The sequence below is a fragment of the Notothenia rossii genome (assembly GCF_949606895.1).
Source record: "Notothenia rossii genome assembly, chromosome: 4".
Taxonomy (NCBI): domain Eukaryota; kingdom Metazoa; phylum Chordata; class Actinopteri; order Perciformes; family Nototheniidae; genus Notothenia; species Notothenia rossii.
The window spans coordinates 28,800,025-28,818,680 of NC_136902.1; the positions used below are offsets into that span (position 1 = coordinate 28,800,025).

Below are 18,656 nucleotides of genomic sequence, written 5' to 3' on the forward strand. Positions count from 1 at the left end.
GTGTTATTTGGTGATATAAGAGTCTCCCACTTACTGTGCGTTGTGCCAGCGTTCGGCTTTGGAGAAAACATTTGATTCAGACGGAGATGTTTCACAACAGAATTAGAAGACTGTCAGAGGCTGCCAAACTTTTTTTCGCAACAGGATATGCAAATGACCGGATGAGCTGGAGGGAAAGAGGTGGAAATTATCTTGAAATATAACACTCTGAAGGAAAATAAGTGTGAACTGTCACGGCTGGCTCCAAGAGTCCCAGTTCTCTTGTCGCTCCCATCATTCAAATTGGCTAGAGCCTCGCGGTTTCCTGCCACTTTTATGGTGTCTATTTATTGTCGGCTGTTGAATCTTTTACTTATCCAACCTCTAAATATGTAGCTTTATTCAATGGAAGGCCTTTGATTTAAGGTCCAATTCATCAAAAAGCAGCACCGGTGCTTGTTTATAACTCTGTGTCAATAATGCATTGACCTCAGACTCAATGGGATTTTTGCTTCTGCACCTCATCCATAGTACCCAAAACCAAATTAGGAACCTTATTTTAGCCTCTTCTTCTTCCTCTTCTTCTTAATCTCTTTCTGGATTTTGACTGAATGAGATTTAATGATTTTATTACCCAATCCTGTGACAATTTACAATAACCCTAATTTTGTTTTCTAAAGTTTAGTTTTAGGAATGCTTATACTGTATGTAGTAGTTCAATTTGAGACTGTGTCATTCTTGATTTGAAAAGTGTCCAGATTATTGAAACCTAATCTTTTTTTTGATAGAATTGTAATGTTGGAGGTTTATGATGACCGACATCTCTACATCCCATCCTGGAAGCCAGATTCTTTGGAAATGAGGGTGCCCAAAATTACACAAAAAGTGATAGGAGAAAAAGCGTCAGAATTCTGAGTGGGACATTTCTGTTCCCAAAATTCCCTCGATGTGAAAAAGAAACTGTGTGTCCATGGCTGCTAAAAATCCCAGAATGCAATGCCTTATATTTTAATAGTGTCAGTGATGATGTACAAAACCTTCAAAAATGTGGCCTGACATTTGCATACATTGGCAACTTAAAACCAAAGGCCACAGACTCCTAGCATTCTAATATGTAAATCTGTATTCATTGTTTGTGGAGGAGCACCACATTGAACATTAGCATGACCCATTTCAGATATTTGTTTCTAGACGTTCTGGCTCTAGGGGGGAACTGTTGCAGTTATATTTTCAAACCCTGATTGTGCGTCCAGAGGGCCCATTGAAATGTTATTTCAGTTTATTTGGGTTTTGTGTTATTCCACTTAAAATCCTTATGCCTCCTCTAAGGCTATTCCAGCGGATCATTTTAAAATGTACATCACGTGTTATGTGAAAGGCCGAAAGCTGTGATTAAATTTACTCATTGCCATCACTCCATGACTGAGTACCACGCCGTTATTTTGCACAGGTCAGGCCGCCTGAGAGCAATATTCATAAGAGAATAATGTCTGTGGTGCGCTCATTAAGAAGAGGACAGACATCGCCATTTTCCCACTTTTAGAATTGTAAAGACTTTCTCGAGGGGCGCAGGATCAAAAGCATATTAAAAGAACACTCTGCTAGTGCCAACCCTTTAAGTAATGGCTTGCATTTTAAGGAAAGCCAGCCACCGGGCTCAACAAGGACGATACTGGAACGCAGTTTAATATAGCAGCTGCTTTTTATGCATGTTAGTTTATTTATTTCTACTTGAGTATTTATGCACTTGTCATCCAGGTTTGGCTTTAATTGGATATCTTCCCTGCACCATGAGATGGACACAGAATGCAGAAGTGAGTTTTCCCAAAGTGTGAGCTGTGGGTGTGGACACAATTAGAGTGAACATTCTTAATCACCAGCTGCCACATGCTTTCATTGTGAAAGTGGGATAAAACTGTCTTTAGGGTGTCAATTAAATGGACTTCAATTGATTTACAATATGCACCATGTAAACCAAAGCAGTGAGGGTCAGTGTTTGCTTTAAACAGAGATTTATCGTGTTGTTATGTGATCCAACAGCCAGAGCTAAAGGCATTATGGTGTAAAATATGGTTTAAAATAACAATGCACATCTCCGGCAGTGTCTCTTGCAAGGCATTCAAAGTGTTGCAATCCATTATTCACATGGAAAGTGAGATTAAAAGCTGTGCAAAAAAAAAAAAAAAAGTGGGCTAAAGAGAGAAGTTCAAACGTTTTTGTTTTACCTCAACACAGCTGGTAAATTGCCCCACACTGGCAGGTAAAGAACACCTGCACAGTGTGATATGTTTACCCTGCTAACACAGTGGATTAAAACATGATTCTGTTTCCTCACAACTTAATGATCCTGTCTGTAAAACAAATGGGGTAATATCCCTGTCTTTTGACAAAAATGTATCTTCTAAATAGTTTTGGCCAACCGGTTTATTTGTTATACATCATATTAATGTGTGACTCCTCGTGCTTCTTCAAGAAAATATTTCGAAGCTGATTTCATCCACATGTTCAATCAAACGTTATATTGTTAGAAATTATCTTTTGCCTTGCCACGTTGCTGAATAATGAACTCCAGGATAACGTGGAACAAATATCGAAATGTGAATCATACGTCAAAAAATAGTTTCTCCTCAATGTCACTCTGTTACTTTTACGACAATAAATGTACCAATCGAGACGTTGTAATAAATTAAATGTTTCTCAAGAGTGGTAGGAGTGTACAGGTGGTCCTTATAGTGGATGATTACAAATGTTATTGGTGACCCCCTGACCTTTTATTCAGTGATTCCATCAAATCCTCATTGGCACCAACTGTGAAGAAAGATCAACATCTAATCGCCAGATCAGACTTTTCTTCCCAGAGGCAGAGCATTGCAGTCAGTGGGTGGCTTTTTTTTATATACGAATTTCCATATTTTAAATGTCTGTTACATCGAAGTGCAGATCTCTGTCATTCTTCACAACGAAGAAGGAAACCTCAAGTTTATAGCCTGTTTTACAGCTGTGTTGCAGGTCAACCACTGAATGATGCTGTGGACAAGATCCAGTAAAGATATATCACTGTCATGACCTTGTGGCGCCACAAATCATGGGTTCGGAGGTTGTGGAGGCGACACCGGATATTTCATCGTGACACAAGGTCGTAAGATTTACAACGCCACGTGAGATTCAAACCTCATCAAAGAGTGGGAGGAAAACCCCACTTTCACTGTCGGTGCCATCGCATTATTAACTCAGGTCTCATCCATATACAGTGATCACCTCATCCCCCCTTTACCAATCCATATCTCTATTTCACTCTCTCATTCTCTTACTTCTCTGTTGACAGGACGAGGTTAAAGCCATCAGCTGGAAATGTATGACCCACAATAGAGCGAAGTATGTGGCACGAGCTTGGTTCAATAATCAATCACCCATGTTATCAGAGTAAGAGTTCCACTAATCTCGGTTGGAATAAGTTAGCGTGCTCTGTGTGTACTGGCAGTGTAATCGAGTATGACACAGGGTTCAGCGGCTTGTAAGAAAGCGTTTGGCTTTATTGGAATAGCAGGTTTCTGTTCAGAGGAACAGGAAATTCCCACACGTTGAGAAACAATTGGATGTTTAACCAACGCTGACTCTGCTTTCTGTTTCTATTGACAGATTAATAAGCAAGAACCACATGAACTCAATCAATCAACAATGGCTCTTCAGTTCAATTCACAGGCTTTGATGCTTTTTTTTTCTCTTTGGCTCACACTAAACGCAACTTGATTTCAAAACACAGTTGAGCAGGGATTGTGTTCAAATTGAAAAAAAAAAGAGATTATAGGCCTTTATGAGTAATAGAGAAATGCATATACAGTAGCATTTAACCCTCAATTATCACCAAACACAAAGCACAGATGTGGCTGTTGGGAATGTTGATTTATAAACCATAGTATTGTTTACATGCTGATGGCATTTGAGGAGTAGGAAATGTATTACACGAGGTTTTGCGCTAAAAATCATGACAATTCTTTCAAAATCATTAAGGCATTCCACTAAAAATCACAACATCAATTGGTGCATAAATGGTTTCATTAAACCGTTTTTTTTTTTAGAGCTTTTCTCCCTAAAACAGCTGCCATCATCTTCTGGAATCAACCAGAGGTAAGAAAGAACCAAAGCCTAAAGTTGCGGAAAAGAATGCAAAAGAAGAAAGGACCAACAGAGTCTGTGTTTTTTACTACAATCCACAGCTTACACAATCACAATTTAAGCAAATGTAAGTAAAGATATAGATAACAGCGGTTTTAAATCATCCCTTAATTACTTCTCTTCACAGTGCTTTTTAATTATTTTGATTGATACCTTGATCGATAGGTGTCATTTTTGTATGTGTATTGTTATTATGGTCTCTGATGTAGCACATATCATAATAATATCGTTAAATTATACCATCTGGTGAGTTGCTATATTATGTATCAGCCAACAGCTTGTGATATTGCGTTGCGATGTTAACATGTGTTTGTGTCAACAAAACACAGTAATTTATCTGATTTCCGTCAGAACCCTATCAGTCTGCCTCTCGACAAGTCTGTCTGAAGTAGTTAAAGCTTGTCTTGTGTTGTGAGGATGAAAAGACGATGCATTTAGAAAAGTGAATATAGAAAGCCTTCAAACAGTTTATCATACATTGTTGATATTGTTTTCTGATGGACAAATTGCAACCATTCTCTCTGAAGTTATATTTCTGTCTTCTTTGTTTCAGAGCTGTTGTTGTTCCAGAGCTGATGTTGTTTATAATTTTGGATGATGAGTAATGTCAGATCTGGGGTAAGATGGCTCCAAATATTTTACCTACTGTAAGCCCTGATGGAATATTCATGAGTGTTGAGGTAATACCTTCTGCAATATTGGCATGTTATATTAACAGCTAAACAATACCCCTGAGTAAAATACATCTGAATTCCCTATATGAGCCAGTTGAAAACGTACTCAGTTGTATTTAATTAATTATGAAGGCTCTCCACGGCAGCTTGTGTATTTTCAACTACTTTAATACAAATATTCCCGGGATTTCTATTTTATGTGAGAGTGTAGAGGATTGTCAAAATGTATATATTTAAAACAGACCCATGACACAGGTTTGTTCAAGCACTGCTACGTGTTTTTTTTTAAATCAGATTCACTTTACAATTGATATAACATATCTAACAAAAGACAACTTATTTTTCTTCAGTATCAAAATAGTTGCCCAATCAGCCAATGAAACACTGAGCAATAACACACTATATGCAACGGTTTTTTTTGCTTAAGTGAAGGTGTCAACAGCTTAACTTTAGCTATGCTCAACAACAGTTGGATAATCGCACTGATCATTTTTGAATGCTACTGTTGTTAACTCAAGGCTTTCTGCACTTAAGCCAGTACGATTAGCCTGCCCCTGACGCAACAATTCTTTAATTATTTCTTTACCATTATTTACCAATTTGGGGAAATCTTCAGTGTCATTAACAGCCTTAAGAGAGCAGGGCTCCTCACACACGTATACTATCTTCCAACAAAGTGCAAAGTGTTGCCGTTTTGATCTGACAACATTATATTGAGTTATATTTAAGCAAGTCAGCAGCAGGTCTGTCTCTACAGTGAGTGTCACCTCGTGTCTTAAGTATAGCCCGCCTATGGTGCTGCATTCTGATTGGCTAAGGCACTTTTGTGAAAAGTGAATAGAACATTTTGTGTTACAATTGGCTGAGGAGCTAACTGGCTTAATGGTGCACAACAAAATACATTACAAATTACATTTAAAAAAGGGCAATTCTCTAAAGCCCCTGTCACACTGTCCCGAAATTGACACCCGATGGACACACGATAAAGGAAATGTTCAAATTCGGCTCTGATCAGCAGGTTGCAAGGAGAAGTCAGATTGTATAGAAGTCTATGAAAAAATGATCGTACTTCTTACTTGATTTATTACCGCAGTAAATATTTTCTTTATGAAGTTATGATATGAATCACCACTTTTTAGTGGTCTTGAATACAGCATGATGTTTGTTTCGTAAATGATTGTCCCATTAAGAAAGAAATAGCCAATAAAGCAGTGTTTGATTTGGGGCACAGTTATGTGTGATTGACAGGTAACCTTTTAACAGTATATTTTTACTTCATGAAAGTTGTGGTCATCTCAGGATAACCGGCTCGGTAAGCTCCACTTAGCTTCACTCTCTTTTATCAGTTTTGGTTCCAAAAAAACAAGATGGCCTTTGTCAAAATGCTAAACTTGAGGCTTCTAAACTGCTGTCCATAAACCAACGTGTGAAGCCATGGTTGCTACTTATATTCAGTATATATTCTGCATAACAGAGAAAATGCCCTTGGATATTTCCTTATTTATCATTCACTTGTGAAAGTTAATTTATGAAACTCAAGGTTACAAGTCAATTTGAGGAGGTTACATTTTTATCAAATAAATTCTAGTTAAGACAAAAATAATATTTGAAAATCCGAAGTGTGCTGTAATAACCGGCTTAGTAGGTGCCAATGTAGCAATTGAGAAAAATGTACAAACCTTTGCCAACCATGATACATTTCATGTTGCCTTAGAACTATAGATGCCCTGACACAATATATGCTGTCTTCTACAGTGACTTCTAAAGCAGAAGTACATAAAAAGTAAAACAAACTTTTTTTGGGTGAGCGCCCTTATTTTAGCCCTCCTCCTGTGTCTGCCTGCCAGTCAGAACTTTCATGAATGCAAAACTTTCTTTACTCTTTGTTGCAAACACATTGTTATTCTGCCCTCACCACATATCATACAGTTTGCACAATGTTAATTCCCCCGACTTCTTGGTGTCGGCTGTTCAGACCAAATTGATTTTGTCCTATTCTCTCATCAGAAAGATAAATGATTTGACTCTGTCAAAGATGGCACAATTGGTGCCTGAGCTGTTTTAATGGACACCTTCTTAATCCACGGCTTTGTCAATAGTCCACGTAAACACTCAGACAACAAATCTCTGTGTACACTCTGTCTCCCCTGCCAGCGCAGCACTGAAAGCAGACCAAACAAAAGGTCATGATAATATACCTCCATTCTTATCCCTCGTATTCTGCTGACTTGATACCCATTGTTATTTGCAGCGGCGTCTCGGGCAAGTTGGCGTGTTGACAGGCCCCAAAATTACCTTTGTCAAGTTTGTAGCCGCTTTCTGCTTGTTTAGATGATTTCTCTTTTGTTATCACACAAAACAGGATTCAGTGATAAAATGTCTGGGAGAAGTTTTACAAGATAAAGATGACACTGTGCTAACAACTTCCCCGAGTTTGGGAGGAGGAATGAAATCTAATTAGCCAATACAGATCCGCAGCAAGCGCAGTTGATGTAGTATTGCTATACCTGCTTCTGAGAGAACAGAAGGATCAAACAAAGACAGCACCGTCACTCTGAAGCCAACCATTCTTGCCTGGTAATTAGCGAAATGTGTTTTCTGTTGAAAAAACACCATCAGTTGACAGAGAGCTGCAAAGACTTCAGACAGGGATTTTGCAAAACAGTAATTGTTGATTGCAACTCTCTTATTTTTCATGTTATTCGTCACTTTGCTTTAGTTATTTCTAAAAACTCTGCTTATCGAGCGGGACAAAAGTTATTTTTCTGCAGTGATTGATCACAATGAAGTGTATCTTATTGCACCTAATTACAATTTTGAATGTGTTCAGTACTATGGTGTCTGTTTGCACCACACATTTGTTTTACAGTGATGTAAATTGGGCAGGATTTCAGGTGCTTTCCCGATCTGTATTTAAAATGTAAGACATTTTTTTAACAATATATTTTTAAGTCCATGCTGTAGTCTCACAAGCTTTTTTTCTGATGATGTTTATCTTTAATTGGTCCTGTTAACCACAACTTTTATTTATTTTATTTTTAGGGTTGTAGACAATTGAAATATGCTTGGTTGCTGCAGTTGCAAACCAACACGTTCTCACTCCCAACCCGTCACATGTTGACGGACGGTCAGGGCCCCTCCCCGTCACTCTATTACGGAAAGGGTACCCCTTGGAAGTAAGTCAGTTTTCAACGGGCAGGGCGTCCCATAGACCTTCATAGAACTCCCATAGCATTGATAATAGACGCCATGAGAACGCTCCCCGACGGTCGGTTGTTATTGTCAATATTAATATAATAATTATTTATTTTTTAATAGCTGGTCGACACCTCTTTTAGCAGAAACAAAGGCTACATTAATGTATTAAATCGATGTTAATTCATGTGTGTGGATGTGGAATTAATGGACGTGCCGTTGTCCATTACAAATTCTTCAACTACAATCCTAATTATATTTTAAAACATTTTAGAGGGCCTCACGAAATACTTTAATGTAAATAAAAATGTAAATGTGAAGGGATGTGTGTAATGTGGTGATTGACATTATTCACCCACGGATCTATGTGTTGGGGTATTGTTCCGTACAGACATTTTAGTTAACCGGACTTCCTGTTGATGTGAAAGCTGTTAAATAAAGCTCTTCTGACCTTAGCTGGCATGTGGGTATATATTGATGCTGCCCATTATGGGCACAAGCAATTTTCACCCATTTATTAATTATATGTTTTAAACTTGAGTTTTTCCTATCCCCTAAACCTCCAGGGATGTACACAACTGTACGCAATGTATGTACGCAACTTATTTTTATGGAAATACGAAAACGTCTTTTAAAACTACAATTCCCAGTTGACGTGCCATAGAGCATGTTGCAAAACACACAATAGCCAGCATGTGTAGTTCTGGGGACGGGGCGGGGGAGGGGGGGACAGGGTGGACCCGTTCAAATCCAGTTCTGGACAGTCTGCCGTGGTTCCATCCCATTTCAAAGTGTTGTTCGACGCTCGGCGTAACCCTCGGCGCACACTCAAACATCCAATCACAGAGCTTGAGGACTATCACGGGGTTTGTTAAGCAAAGCGGAGAGAATACTTACTTCCGGGTGTAAAATTCTCTAAAGCAACTAAGCTACTATGAGCTGCTCCGACCCTAGGTCCTGACGGAATCCAACTTGTGTTTATTAATCAAACAGATAAATAAACACAAGGATAATTATGTGTTATTGTTGAGTAAATAACAGTGTGTGGTTTAGAAAATAATACAAAATTAGAAGGAAAAAACGATGAAACAATACAGATTTCAGTATTCTGAGCCCCTACTCTCCCCATAACTGACAGCAACAAAAGTCCTACATTATTCAATTAAAATAAAGAAGTAAAAACAATAAGTGTGGCTTGATATTGTATAAGAAAAAGGTTGATAAACACTGTGAGAATGGATCTGCGGAGAGCATTTCGCCACGATCCCAACTCGTCTATTACCAACGTTCAGGGAGCTCTATGCAAGTCAATGAGACGCCCTGCCCGTTGAAAACTGACTTCCAAAGGGTACCCTGTCTGTAATAGAGTGACGGGGAGGGGCCCTGACCGTCCGTCAACATGTGACGGGTTGGGAGTGAGAACGTGTTGTGCAAACAAAGAGTTGAAGAATTCAAACAAAATTTGACCCAGAGAAACAGAAGGACGTTTTTATATCTCAGTTTGTCAAAGTTGCTTGCAGAGCTGCACCATGGGAGTTACTTCCTTTCTGAAATGTATGCGTTTTTTAATCATGAAATAACTAGATATTGTGGTTGTTAATTGTTGGGCTGATGAGAGTATTTTTTCTCATTTATTTTATTTCTTATTTAAGATAAAAAGTACTCTAACGGTGAGTCATGAACAATTGTAAATTGGAATTATTGATTTTTATTTCCTGAAACGTAGGAGCCAAAAATATCACTTTCCATTCACAACTCTATATTTCCTTTTGAGTTTAAGGTTTTACATTTAAATAATTTGATATTAAGACATTAAACTACCCACAGATGCTTAACGTTGCTTACATCTTAATGCATCCAAAAATAATAATCAAACATGATAATATTAGCACTGAATGGGGCTGGTCGGGCTGAATTATAATTATTAATTTGTATGATACTTTAAGCATTAAGCTAATAATATGTCTTTAGACTTCTGTTTTTTGTTTATGGGCTTTATAGTATTTTGCAGGATTACGATTCAATCCGATGCTGTGTTGTGTTTTACTGCATGCCAACAGATGTATCTTGTGTGTTAGAAGCACAGAAGCTCTCGGTATTAAATCCCATCAAACAGACAGCAAAAGAAAAAGAAACACATGTTACAAACTATGAATTTAATAACGAGCAAATAAAGCATTGTGACAGAGGAATACCAATGGCCTTATTAGCAGAAGATAATCTTCCAGCAGACAATTTCAAACAGTTTCCCGGGCATGTGTTCAAAGTGATGCAACAACAACCACAGGCAAGCTATTAAAAACGCTGATACACTTTTTAGCCGCACGAATGCTACCAGGCGAGGGACACAGGAAATTCATTTTCTTGTTATTGCAAAATTATTCAAATGAGAAAACCATCAATAAGATTCCCACAGAGAAAATCCCCCATAACAGGTCCAATGGGAAGAGAGATTTGATAAGAGGCCTTGTCCCGCTGGCACAACATAATAAAAGGATTTTTCAAGCCCAAGGGGTTCAGTGTCATAGATGCTCAAGTCTTTGATGGATGCCGAGGAGCTAACCCTTCTTCCTATGCACACCCGTGCTTTTTTATGACGTTTTTTAACGACAATGCAGCGCCAAATGAAGTAATTCGCTAACCCGTGCTAGTTTTTTTCCTCACCTCTTCAGGCCGCATTGATAACCCAATTTTCATTAAATATAATCTGGCAGTTTAACATTCACCATAAAACCTAATGCAGCGGGGACAGGTATTTTGCAGGTTCTAATTATCTCACGATAGCCTCCAACAGCTGCTGTGTGTTTATTTCTCTTAGCACTTCAAGAAAAGTCCAACCAAAAAACAAGTTTCCCCTTGGACACCCCGCTGTCATGTAGTGTGGTTTTACTTAATATCATTCCTGCTTAGTTTTTTCACTTTATCCTAAAAGATAAGACGGAGCCATTACGATCATCATGCTCAGCTTCTGACTGACCTCGTTGTATCACATTGTCAGGGCTGCAGGCAGGATTGAAAGGGGTCTGCAACAGCGAGTAGCAGATTTCTGTTGTTGCAGCTGTTAATTGGTGTGAAATTACTTTTTTGGTGGAGGCATAATGTATCTGACTTCGCTGGGAATAATTGAGTTTGATATGGTTGACAGACACACCATGAAAAGTTGTGTGCAGTTTCATAGCGGTGTCGGCCCGGACATAAACTAAGAATTGTCAATGGGTTTGGGCGAAGGCGCCGTGAGGCAACCAGGATATTGTTGCTCACCCTGCAGGGCCATTAAAGCCTTGTATGTCCCATAACATGTGTAGGTAATAAACCAGGACTGGGCATCCTGCCAGTGCACTTATAAATAATGTATTACCCATTCGCCTTTTGTGTACAATAGCAAACTGCAGAGTGAGAGAAGAGGTTGCTTTGTGTCACTGAGTAAGATGCAAAGATGGCCGTTTTGTGTAAGCAGTGAATTCAAGAGGTAAAAGGCCTTGTGTTGACCTTCAATAGGCCCAAACTGTAGCCTACTGTGACAGTTTACTTATTTAGGTTCTTTGGGGTGCCAGTCAGGTCTCTCTCCTGACGTTTGAGATTTGGCTAGTCAGTCAGTTTTAGTAATTCTGCACAAAGGTGTATACATCTCACTGCAAACACCCAACATTGAATTACATTAGAAAATATAAGAAAGGACACAACTCAAAATTATAAATCTCAAATAGCAAGTGTATTTTTGAATACCCCACAAACAATCAAACAATTAGTCTTCCCACAGTTCAATGTTAAATCCAAAACGTTCCACTTCGGGTTTTCTTCAAAATAAATAAAACAGTCAATTTACCACGGGAGAATGTCAGTCATTTTTAGAAATCCAGTCGGTTTTGAAAATCCAGTCCGGGTTTTTAAGGTGGTTGAGAGATGACCTGCTCCTTTCAGTTTTGTAAACAATAATCCGGGAAGTGAAGCGACAGAAGAGTATGATGACAGTGGACGGTGGATCAGACAACGGTAACACAGACTTTAAGCGACCTAACTGCTGGTCTCTAAACAGATGAGCGTGTTGCTCCACCGATCCCTCTTGCTGCACACACCTTTCCCTTCCTGCTCCGTCTAACTAAATAGGGGAAAAAGGAAATGGAGGCGCCAACCAACAGCGAATCCCTGGCTGGGTGGGCGTTACCGTGAGTGACTACCGGTCACATAAAACCCCGGTTGTTACACTCCTGCCCCCATGAGAGAAGCCTGACATAGGAAGGCTTTTTCATTTTCCTTATCCCTCCTTATTTTATTTCCGATATTGTTGTTCCAACTTTAAGCTGGAAAACCCACAAAATGCTCTTCATCGCTTTCCTCTTCAAAAATCTTGAGGATACGCTGATGTTGCTTTCTGTTCGTCTCTTCAGCAGTGGGAAAGCATGGTTTGATTTGAGCCACATTAACAACACGAATGTCCTCTCCAGTCTCTTCTAGGACCACCTCAAAGTTTAAAGGTCCGACTTGCCTGATGACACGATAGGGACCTTTCCACCTAGGTGCCAATTTGGCCATATAGGATTTATCAGCCCTTGAGTAAGGATGTGCTTTTATCCACACACGATCCTTCTCTGAGAAATCCACATCTCTTCTTCCTTTGTCATAGTTTATTTTTTGTCTCTGCATTGCTTTATCCATGTTGCCGTTTACCATTTTCTGAAACTCGGCTATCTGTTTAGCTGTAGTGTAGGCAGAGGTGTCAGGATCACAGAGATGGGGCTTTAGCTCAACATCCAATGGGCCTTTCAAAGGACGACAAAGGTTTAGCTCTGCAGGGGTGACTCCTGTGGACTCATGCACCGCTGAATTCAGTGCAAAGCGGAATTCTGGTAAGTATTTGTCCCAAGCTTTGTGTTTTTCTTCCACATAGGAACCTATCAAAGCTTTCACATTCCGGTTAACTCTCTCAGTCAGATTGGTTTGAGGGTGGTACGGTGAGGTCCGTTTCTGCTGAAGGTTCCACCGCCTGCATGTTTCTCCAAAAACAGCTGAAACAAACTGGGTACCTTGGTCCGAGAGGATGAAGTACACCCCAGCGAGTCAGAATCTCCTTTGTTAATATCTGGGATACTGCCTCTGCTGTTGCTTTACGAAGTCGAAACATCTCAACCCATCTGGTGTAGTAGTCCACAAAGATAATGAGATAGAGGTTACCACTAGAGCTTCTTGGGAAGGGTCCCATGAGATCAACTCCTAACATCTCCCAAGGTCCATGTACCACAGTCTGCTGAAGTTTCCCTGGAGGTTTTCGGGTCTGAGGTTTGTAGAGCTGGCAAACCTGACAACAACGTACATACTCTCTTACATCAATGCTCATTTTAGGCCAATACACAAGGGCTTGTAGTCTTTTATACGTTTTATATCTTCCGAAATGGCCGGACACAGGATCATTATGATAGTGGTGGAGTAGTTGTTGGCGTAGTGAAGATGGAATATACACCTGGTGTAACGTTTTGTGAGGTAAGTGCACCACTCTGTATACCTTGTCCTCCAAAACAGTAAACTTGGTAGTTGCGTTTTCAACGACTTCTCCTTTTTCCATGATTGAATCGTAGAGAGTCTGGATGACAGAATCCTCCTGCTGGGCTTTCCAGATGTCCTCATCAGTAATTTGGAGGTTTTTATAGGTGTCCCTCTTGGAGCGCAGCACAGCAGCACAGGTGGCAGGTTGTGTCTGGGCATCATCCACGGGAGCTCTTGACAGCGCATCTGGAACTGTGTTGTATTTTCCTTTACGGTACTCCACAGTGAAGGAGAATTCCTGGAGACGGAGAGCCCAACGAATAAGTCGAGTGCTGGTTTTTTGCGTTTTGAAAACCCAGACAAGTGAGGAATGATCGGTCACTACTGTAAAGTGTCTGCCTTCCAAGTAGTACCTCCACTTCTCTAGGGCCCATACGACAGCGAGGCATTCTTGCTGGCTGGCAAAAGCCAGGACCTGCTCTGTACCGAGACCAGTCTGTTGAGCCAAGACTGCCCCCAAACCGACATCACTGGCGTCAGTATAGACGATAAAGGGGAGTTTAAAGTCAGGATGACCCAGGATTGGCGGTGAAACCAGATGTTTTTTTAGAACCTCAAAAACAGTCTGACATTGAGAAGTCCAGAGGAACTTGGCTCCTTTCCGTTTAAGGGCGTTGAGTGGTTCGGTTAACTGTGAGAATCCAGGCACAAAGCGATGATACCATCCAGCCATCCCAAGAACCCTTTGGAGTTCCTTGATGTTCTGGGGAACAGGGAAGTTCTGTACTGCCTTTGTCTTTTCAGGGTCAACTTCAACACCAACAGAGGAAACTACATGGCCCAGAAACTTCAGAGAGGTTCGGAAAAACTGATTCTTTTTCATGTTGACTGTACGATTAGCTTCATGTAGCTTGTCTCGCACCGATTGTATATCAGATGTGTGTTTTTCGAAGGTGTCAGAATAGATGATGATGTCATCTAAATATACAAAGCATGTGTTTCCCTGTGGGTCCCGAAGTACTATCTCCATCAGCCGTTGGAAAGTAGCTGGGGCGTTCTTAAGTCCAAATGGCATTACTTTCAATCGATACAGGCCAAAAGGGCATATGAAGGCAGTTTTTTCTCGGCTATCCTTATCCATTTGAACTTGCCAGTAGCCACTGTTGAGGTCCAAGGAAGTGAATACTACAGATCCAGCTAATGACTCTAGTATTTCCTGGATGTTTGGTAAGGGATAGGCGTCAGTGTGGGTAGCTGTATTCATCTTTCTGTAGTCCACACAAAACCTTGGTTTGCTATCCTGTTTTTTAGGCACCGGGACAACGGGAGCAGCATATGGAGAGGAAGATGGCTCATTAATGTATTTTTCTAACATTTCTTCTACATGTTCTTTTATGACCTGAAGTTTAGATGGGGACACACGATAGGCCTTCTGTTTGATGGGCATATTGTGGGTGAGGAACATTTTGTGTGTCAGAATATTTGTGTTTCCAAGTTTTCCTGTACAAACATCAGAGTTTGCTTGTAGTCGACGTAACAGTTGTTTTTTTCCGAAATCGTCTAGGTGAGAAGTGAGGGTTGCAGCCTGTAGGAGGTCAGGGCATGGTTGTAGATCAACCATGCTACCAGGAGGCACAGCAGAGAAGAAGGCAAGTTGTGGTGAAAAACCTGTACTCTGACTTTCTTTTAAGAACTGATACTGGCGCTTCTTATTGAACTTAAACCAGTAACTGTTCTCTGATACATCAAACTGCAAGCCGGAAAAGAAAATGAAGTCAAGCCCGACCACTGCAGGGAAAGCATGGAAGCAGGCAGGACGACACAAGGTAATGTAACTGTTTGTGTCTTTAATGTGAGGTCCATATCGCTCCATCCTAAAGGCTGTCTCGCTTCGCCATCTGCCAAGTACAAGGGTCCCCTTGTCCAGGGTTTGAGCACATCTTGCTGTCCTTTAATTCCTTTCCATATTTTTTCGTTTACCAGAGTGTAAGATGAACCGGTGTCAAGAATTGCAGTTCCCATCCATGGACCAATGTGCAATGGAACCATCAACTGACAGGGAAGAGTGCCCCCTGGTGGTATTGAAGAAGAGTTGGCAGGAGTAGTTGGTCCTAGGAAACCAAGTGTAGCACGGCCATCATGGGGAGTTTTTGGTTGTTGATATGGGGTTTTCTGAGAAGTAGCCCTGTTAGAGTTCCAGTGCGGGCAGGAATCAGGGGCTGCATGACTTCCCTTACAGCGCCAACAGAACACCTGGGGGGGGGGTCGGTTGTGATTAGGTTGGCTTGGTCGGACAGGGTTTTCTCTGTTAGGAGGCATAGTAGCAGATTTAGAGGCAACATGCTGAGGTGTTTTACTTAGCAAATTCTTTCTTTGTTCATATTGCATCTGGTTCTCCCGGTCCTTCTCCAGTTGCTGACCAAGGCGGACAAGTCCATTGACAGAGGTGACTCTGCAACTTCTCAGCTGACTGGCCAGTTGGGGATTGATGTTTTTCAAAATCAACTTTATGATCTCCTCTTCATCAATATTTGGTTTCCAGCGCTTGCATAATGACCGGTACATGTAGGCAAAGTCTCTGACGCTTTCACCCTCTCCCTGAACTCTATTGCGCACTCTCTGCCAGTTCATCCTCATAGTCCTCTGACAGGAAGGCAGCACGGAACTGGTCATGGAATTCTCTCCACGTGTGAATTTTATGGCGGCCAACATCCCACCAATCTCTTGCAGTCCTGTGAAGCACATTACGCAGGGTGGCAATAAGCTCCTCATCCGTGAGCGGATTTAGAGCCAGGAAATCATCACACCTTTCCAGATATTGGAGAGGGTCAGGTGTATCATTCAGTTTCCCAAATGATGGAAATTGAAGTTTAACAGGACTCTTTCCCATGAACCTGCTCTTTACTTCCTCATGAATGGTAGACCCCCCAGGTGACCCAAAATTGTTCTCTGACAGTCCAGGCTGTACGGAGGATTGTGATCTGGGGCGTTTTGGAATGGGCAGGGGCTTATCTTCCTGTAAAACCACAGGGTGGGTTTGAACACTCACATGGCCAAAGGTGGAGCTAACTTTGGCTGCCGTAGTTATGGTAACAGACATTGGGGTGAGAGCAGAACAAAGATCCTTGAGCAGGTCAGTATGATAGTGATTTAACCGACAGCCAATGGATGCATTGAGCTGTGTTTGCAGATATTCAAACTGCTTATCCATATGTTTGACAACTTCTTTTTGTTTTTCATGAAATAGGCCTGTCAGGGCTTTGTTTACTTGTTCATTATGAGTTGTGATTTTGTTTGTCATTTGTTCCATGTTATCCTTTAGCTCCTGGCGATGGTGATGTTGGTCCTCAATCATTTTCTGAAGCTGCTGTTGAATCCTAGAGCCAGAATTATTTACCTCTAAGGCAAAAGTTACAGGTTGAGGTCCTCCATTTCCATTGATGTCGTCTTATACAGCAGTTTGAGGAGTTAAGGGATTAGCCAACTCTGAGAATCCAGTGAGCTCCATGTCCAACAGTGAATATGTTGTGGGAGGAGACTCGTGAGAAGGTACTGTATTTGATGTAGGGGACACCACCAATTCTCCTCCCATTTCCTGCAACAAGGATTCTGAATAAGCAGCCATTTTGTTTTCCTTTGTTCTCTTTTTCCCAAAAATAAAAATAAACAAGGTGTATAGGTCTACTAGCCACAGGGGTGGGTTTCTTTATTTAGTTATTTTCTTTTATCTTTGTCATTCAATGATATTTCATCTTCGGTCGCATCTGGGGTGTCATTTTTTATGTGACAGTTTACTTATTTAGGTTCTTTGGGGTGCCAGTCAGGTCTCTCTCCTGACGTTTGAGATTTGGCTAGTCAGTCAGTTTTAGTAAGTCTGCACAAAGGTGTATACATCTCACTGCAAACACCCAACATTGAATGACATTAGAAAATATAAGAAAGGACACAACTCAAAATTATAATCACAAATAGCAAGTGTATTTTTGAATACCCCACAAACAATCAAACAATTAGTCTTCCCACAGTTCAATGTTAAATCCAAAACGTTCCACTTCGGGTTTTCTTCAAAATAAATAAAACAGTCAATTTACCATGGGAGAATGTCAGTCATTTTTAGCAATCCAGTCGGTTTGGAAAATCCAGTCCGGGTTTTTAAGGTGGTTGGGAGATGACCGGCTCCTTTCAGTTTTGTAAACAATAATCCGGGAAGTGAAGCGACAGAAGGGTATGATGACGGTGGACGGTGGATCAGACAACGGTAACACAGACTTTAAACGACCTAACTGCTGGTCTCTAAATAGATGAGCGTGTTGCTCCAACGATCCCTCTTGCTGCATACACCTTTCCCTTCCTGCTCCCTCTAACTAAATAGGGGGAAAAGGAAATGGAGGCGCCAACCGACAGCAAATCCCTGGCTGGGTGGGCGTTACCGTGAGTGACTACCGGTCACATAAAACCCCGGTTGTTACAGTACAATCCCCCAATTTAACTCAAGGTTTTATTTTAGAGTTGCGATTATAGGATGTGTTTGACCTACAGTATTGAATCAGTCTGAACACTTGTTTGACCAGCCATTCTTTTTCTTCCTGGAATATGAAATCACTTATGGGGGTTGGAGGTGTCGTGGGAAATTCTCGCCAGCCATAACAAAGATTAAAATATTCTGCAAAGGGGAGGTATGGTGAATTCTTTCTTGGGTTTGATTAACCACAAAGGTTTTGACATCGCTTGCTTTTTTGGTAGAATTTAAAATGAAGCTTTTCTGGGCTCCCACGAACAGACAGTGTTGGGTGTAACGCGTTACAAAAGTAACGGAGTTACAGTAATATATTACTTTTTGCTGTAACGAAGTAATGTAACGCATTACTAATGAAATGTGGGTAATATATTACCCGTTACAATGCTCAGTAACGCAGTTACAACACATTTTAACCCGAAATTAAATGGTGTTTTGTTTTTTAAGAATGTACTAACATAGCGAGACATTCCGACACCGGACAAATTGTGCGGGTAGATTAGTAAACCTGGTGTTTACCCTTCAGGCTTGGCGTCGAGATCTTCGGGGAAGTTGAACGTTATGCAACCATTCAAAAAAGAGAACGTAGCGAAAAATACAAACAACAAACTGTGTCAGGTGCGCGTGACCTGCTC

General features: G+C 40.7%; 1 protein-coding gene across 1 annotated transcript in view; it reads right to left on the bottom strand.

The window, feature by feature from the left end:
* The window catches only part of ajap1 (adherens junctions associated protein 1), a 104,598-nt gene extending 86,781 nt beyond the window's left edge, over positions 1-17,817 (bottom strand). Inside the window, exon 1 of the mRNA XM_079679528.1 lies at positions 17,597-17,817. Coding sequence (XP_079535654.1) covers positions 17,597-17,616 — 20 coding nt within the window. The 5' untranslated portion in view covers positions 17,617-17,817. The remainder of the gene's footprint in view (positions 1-17,596) is intronic.
* Positions 17,818-18,656: the final 839 nt, after the last annotated feature.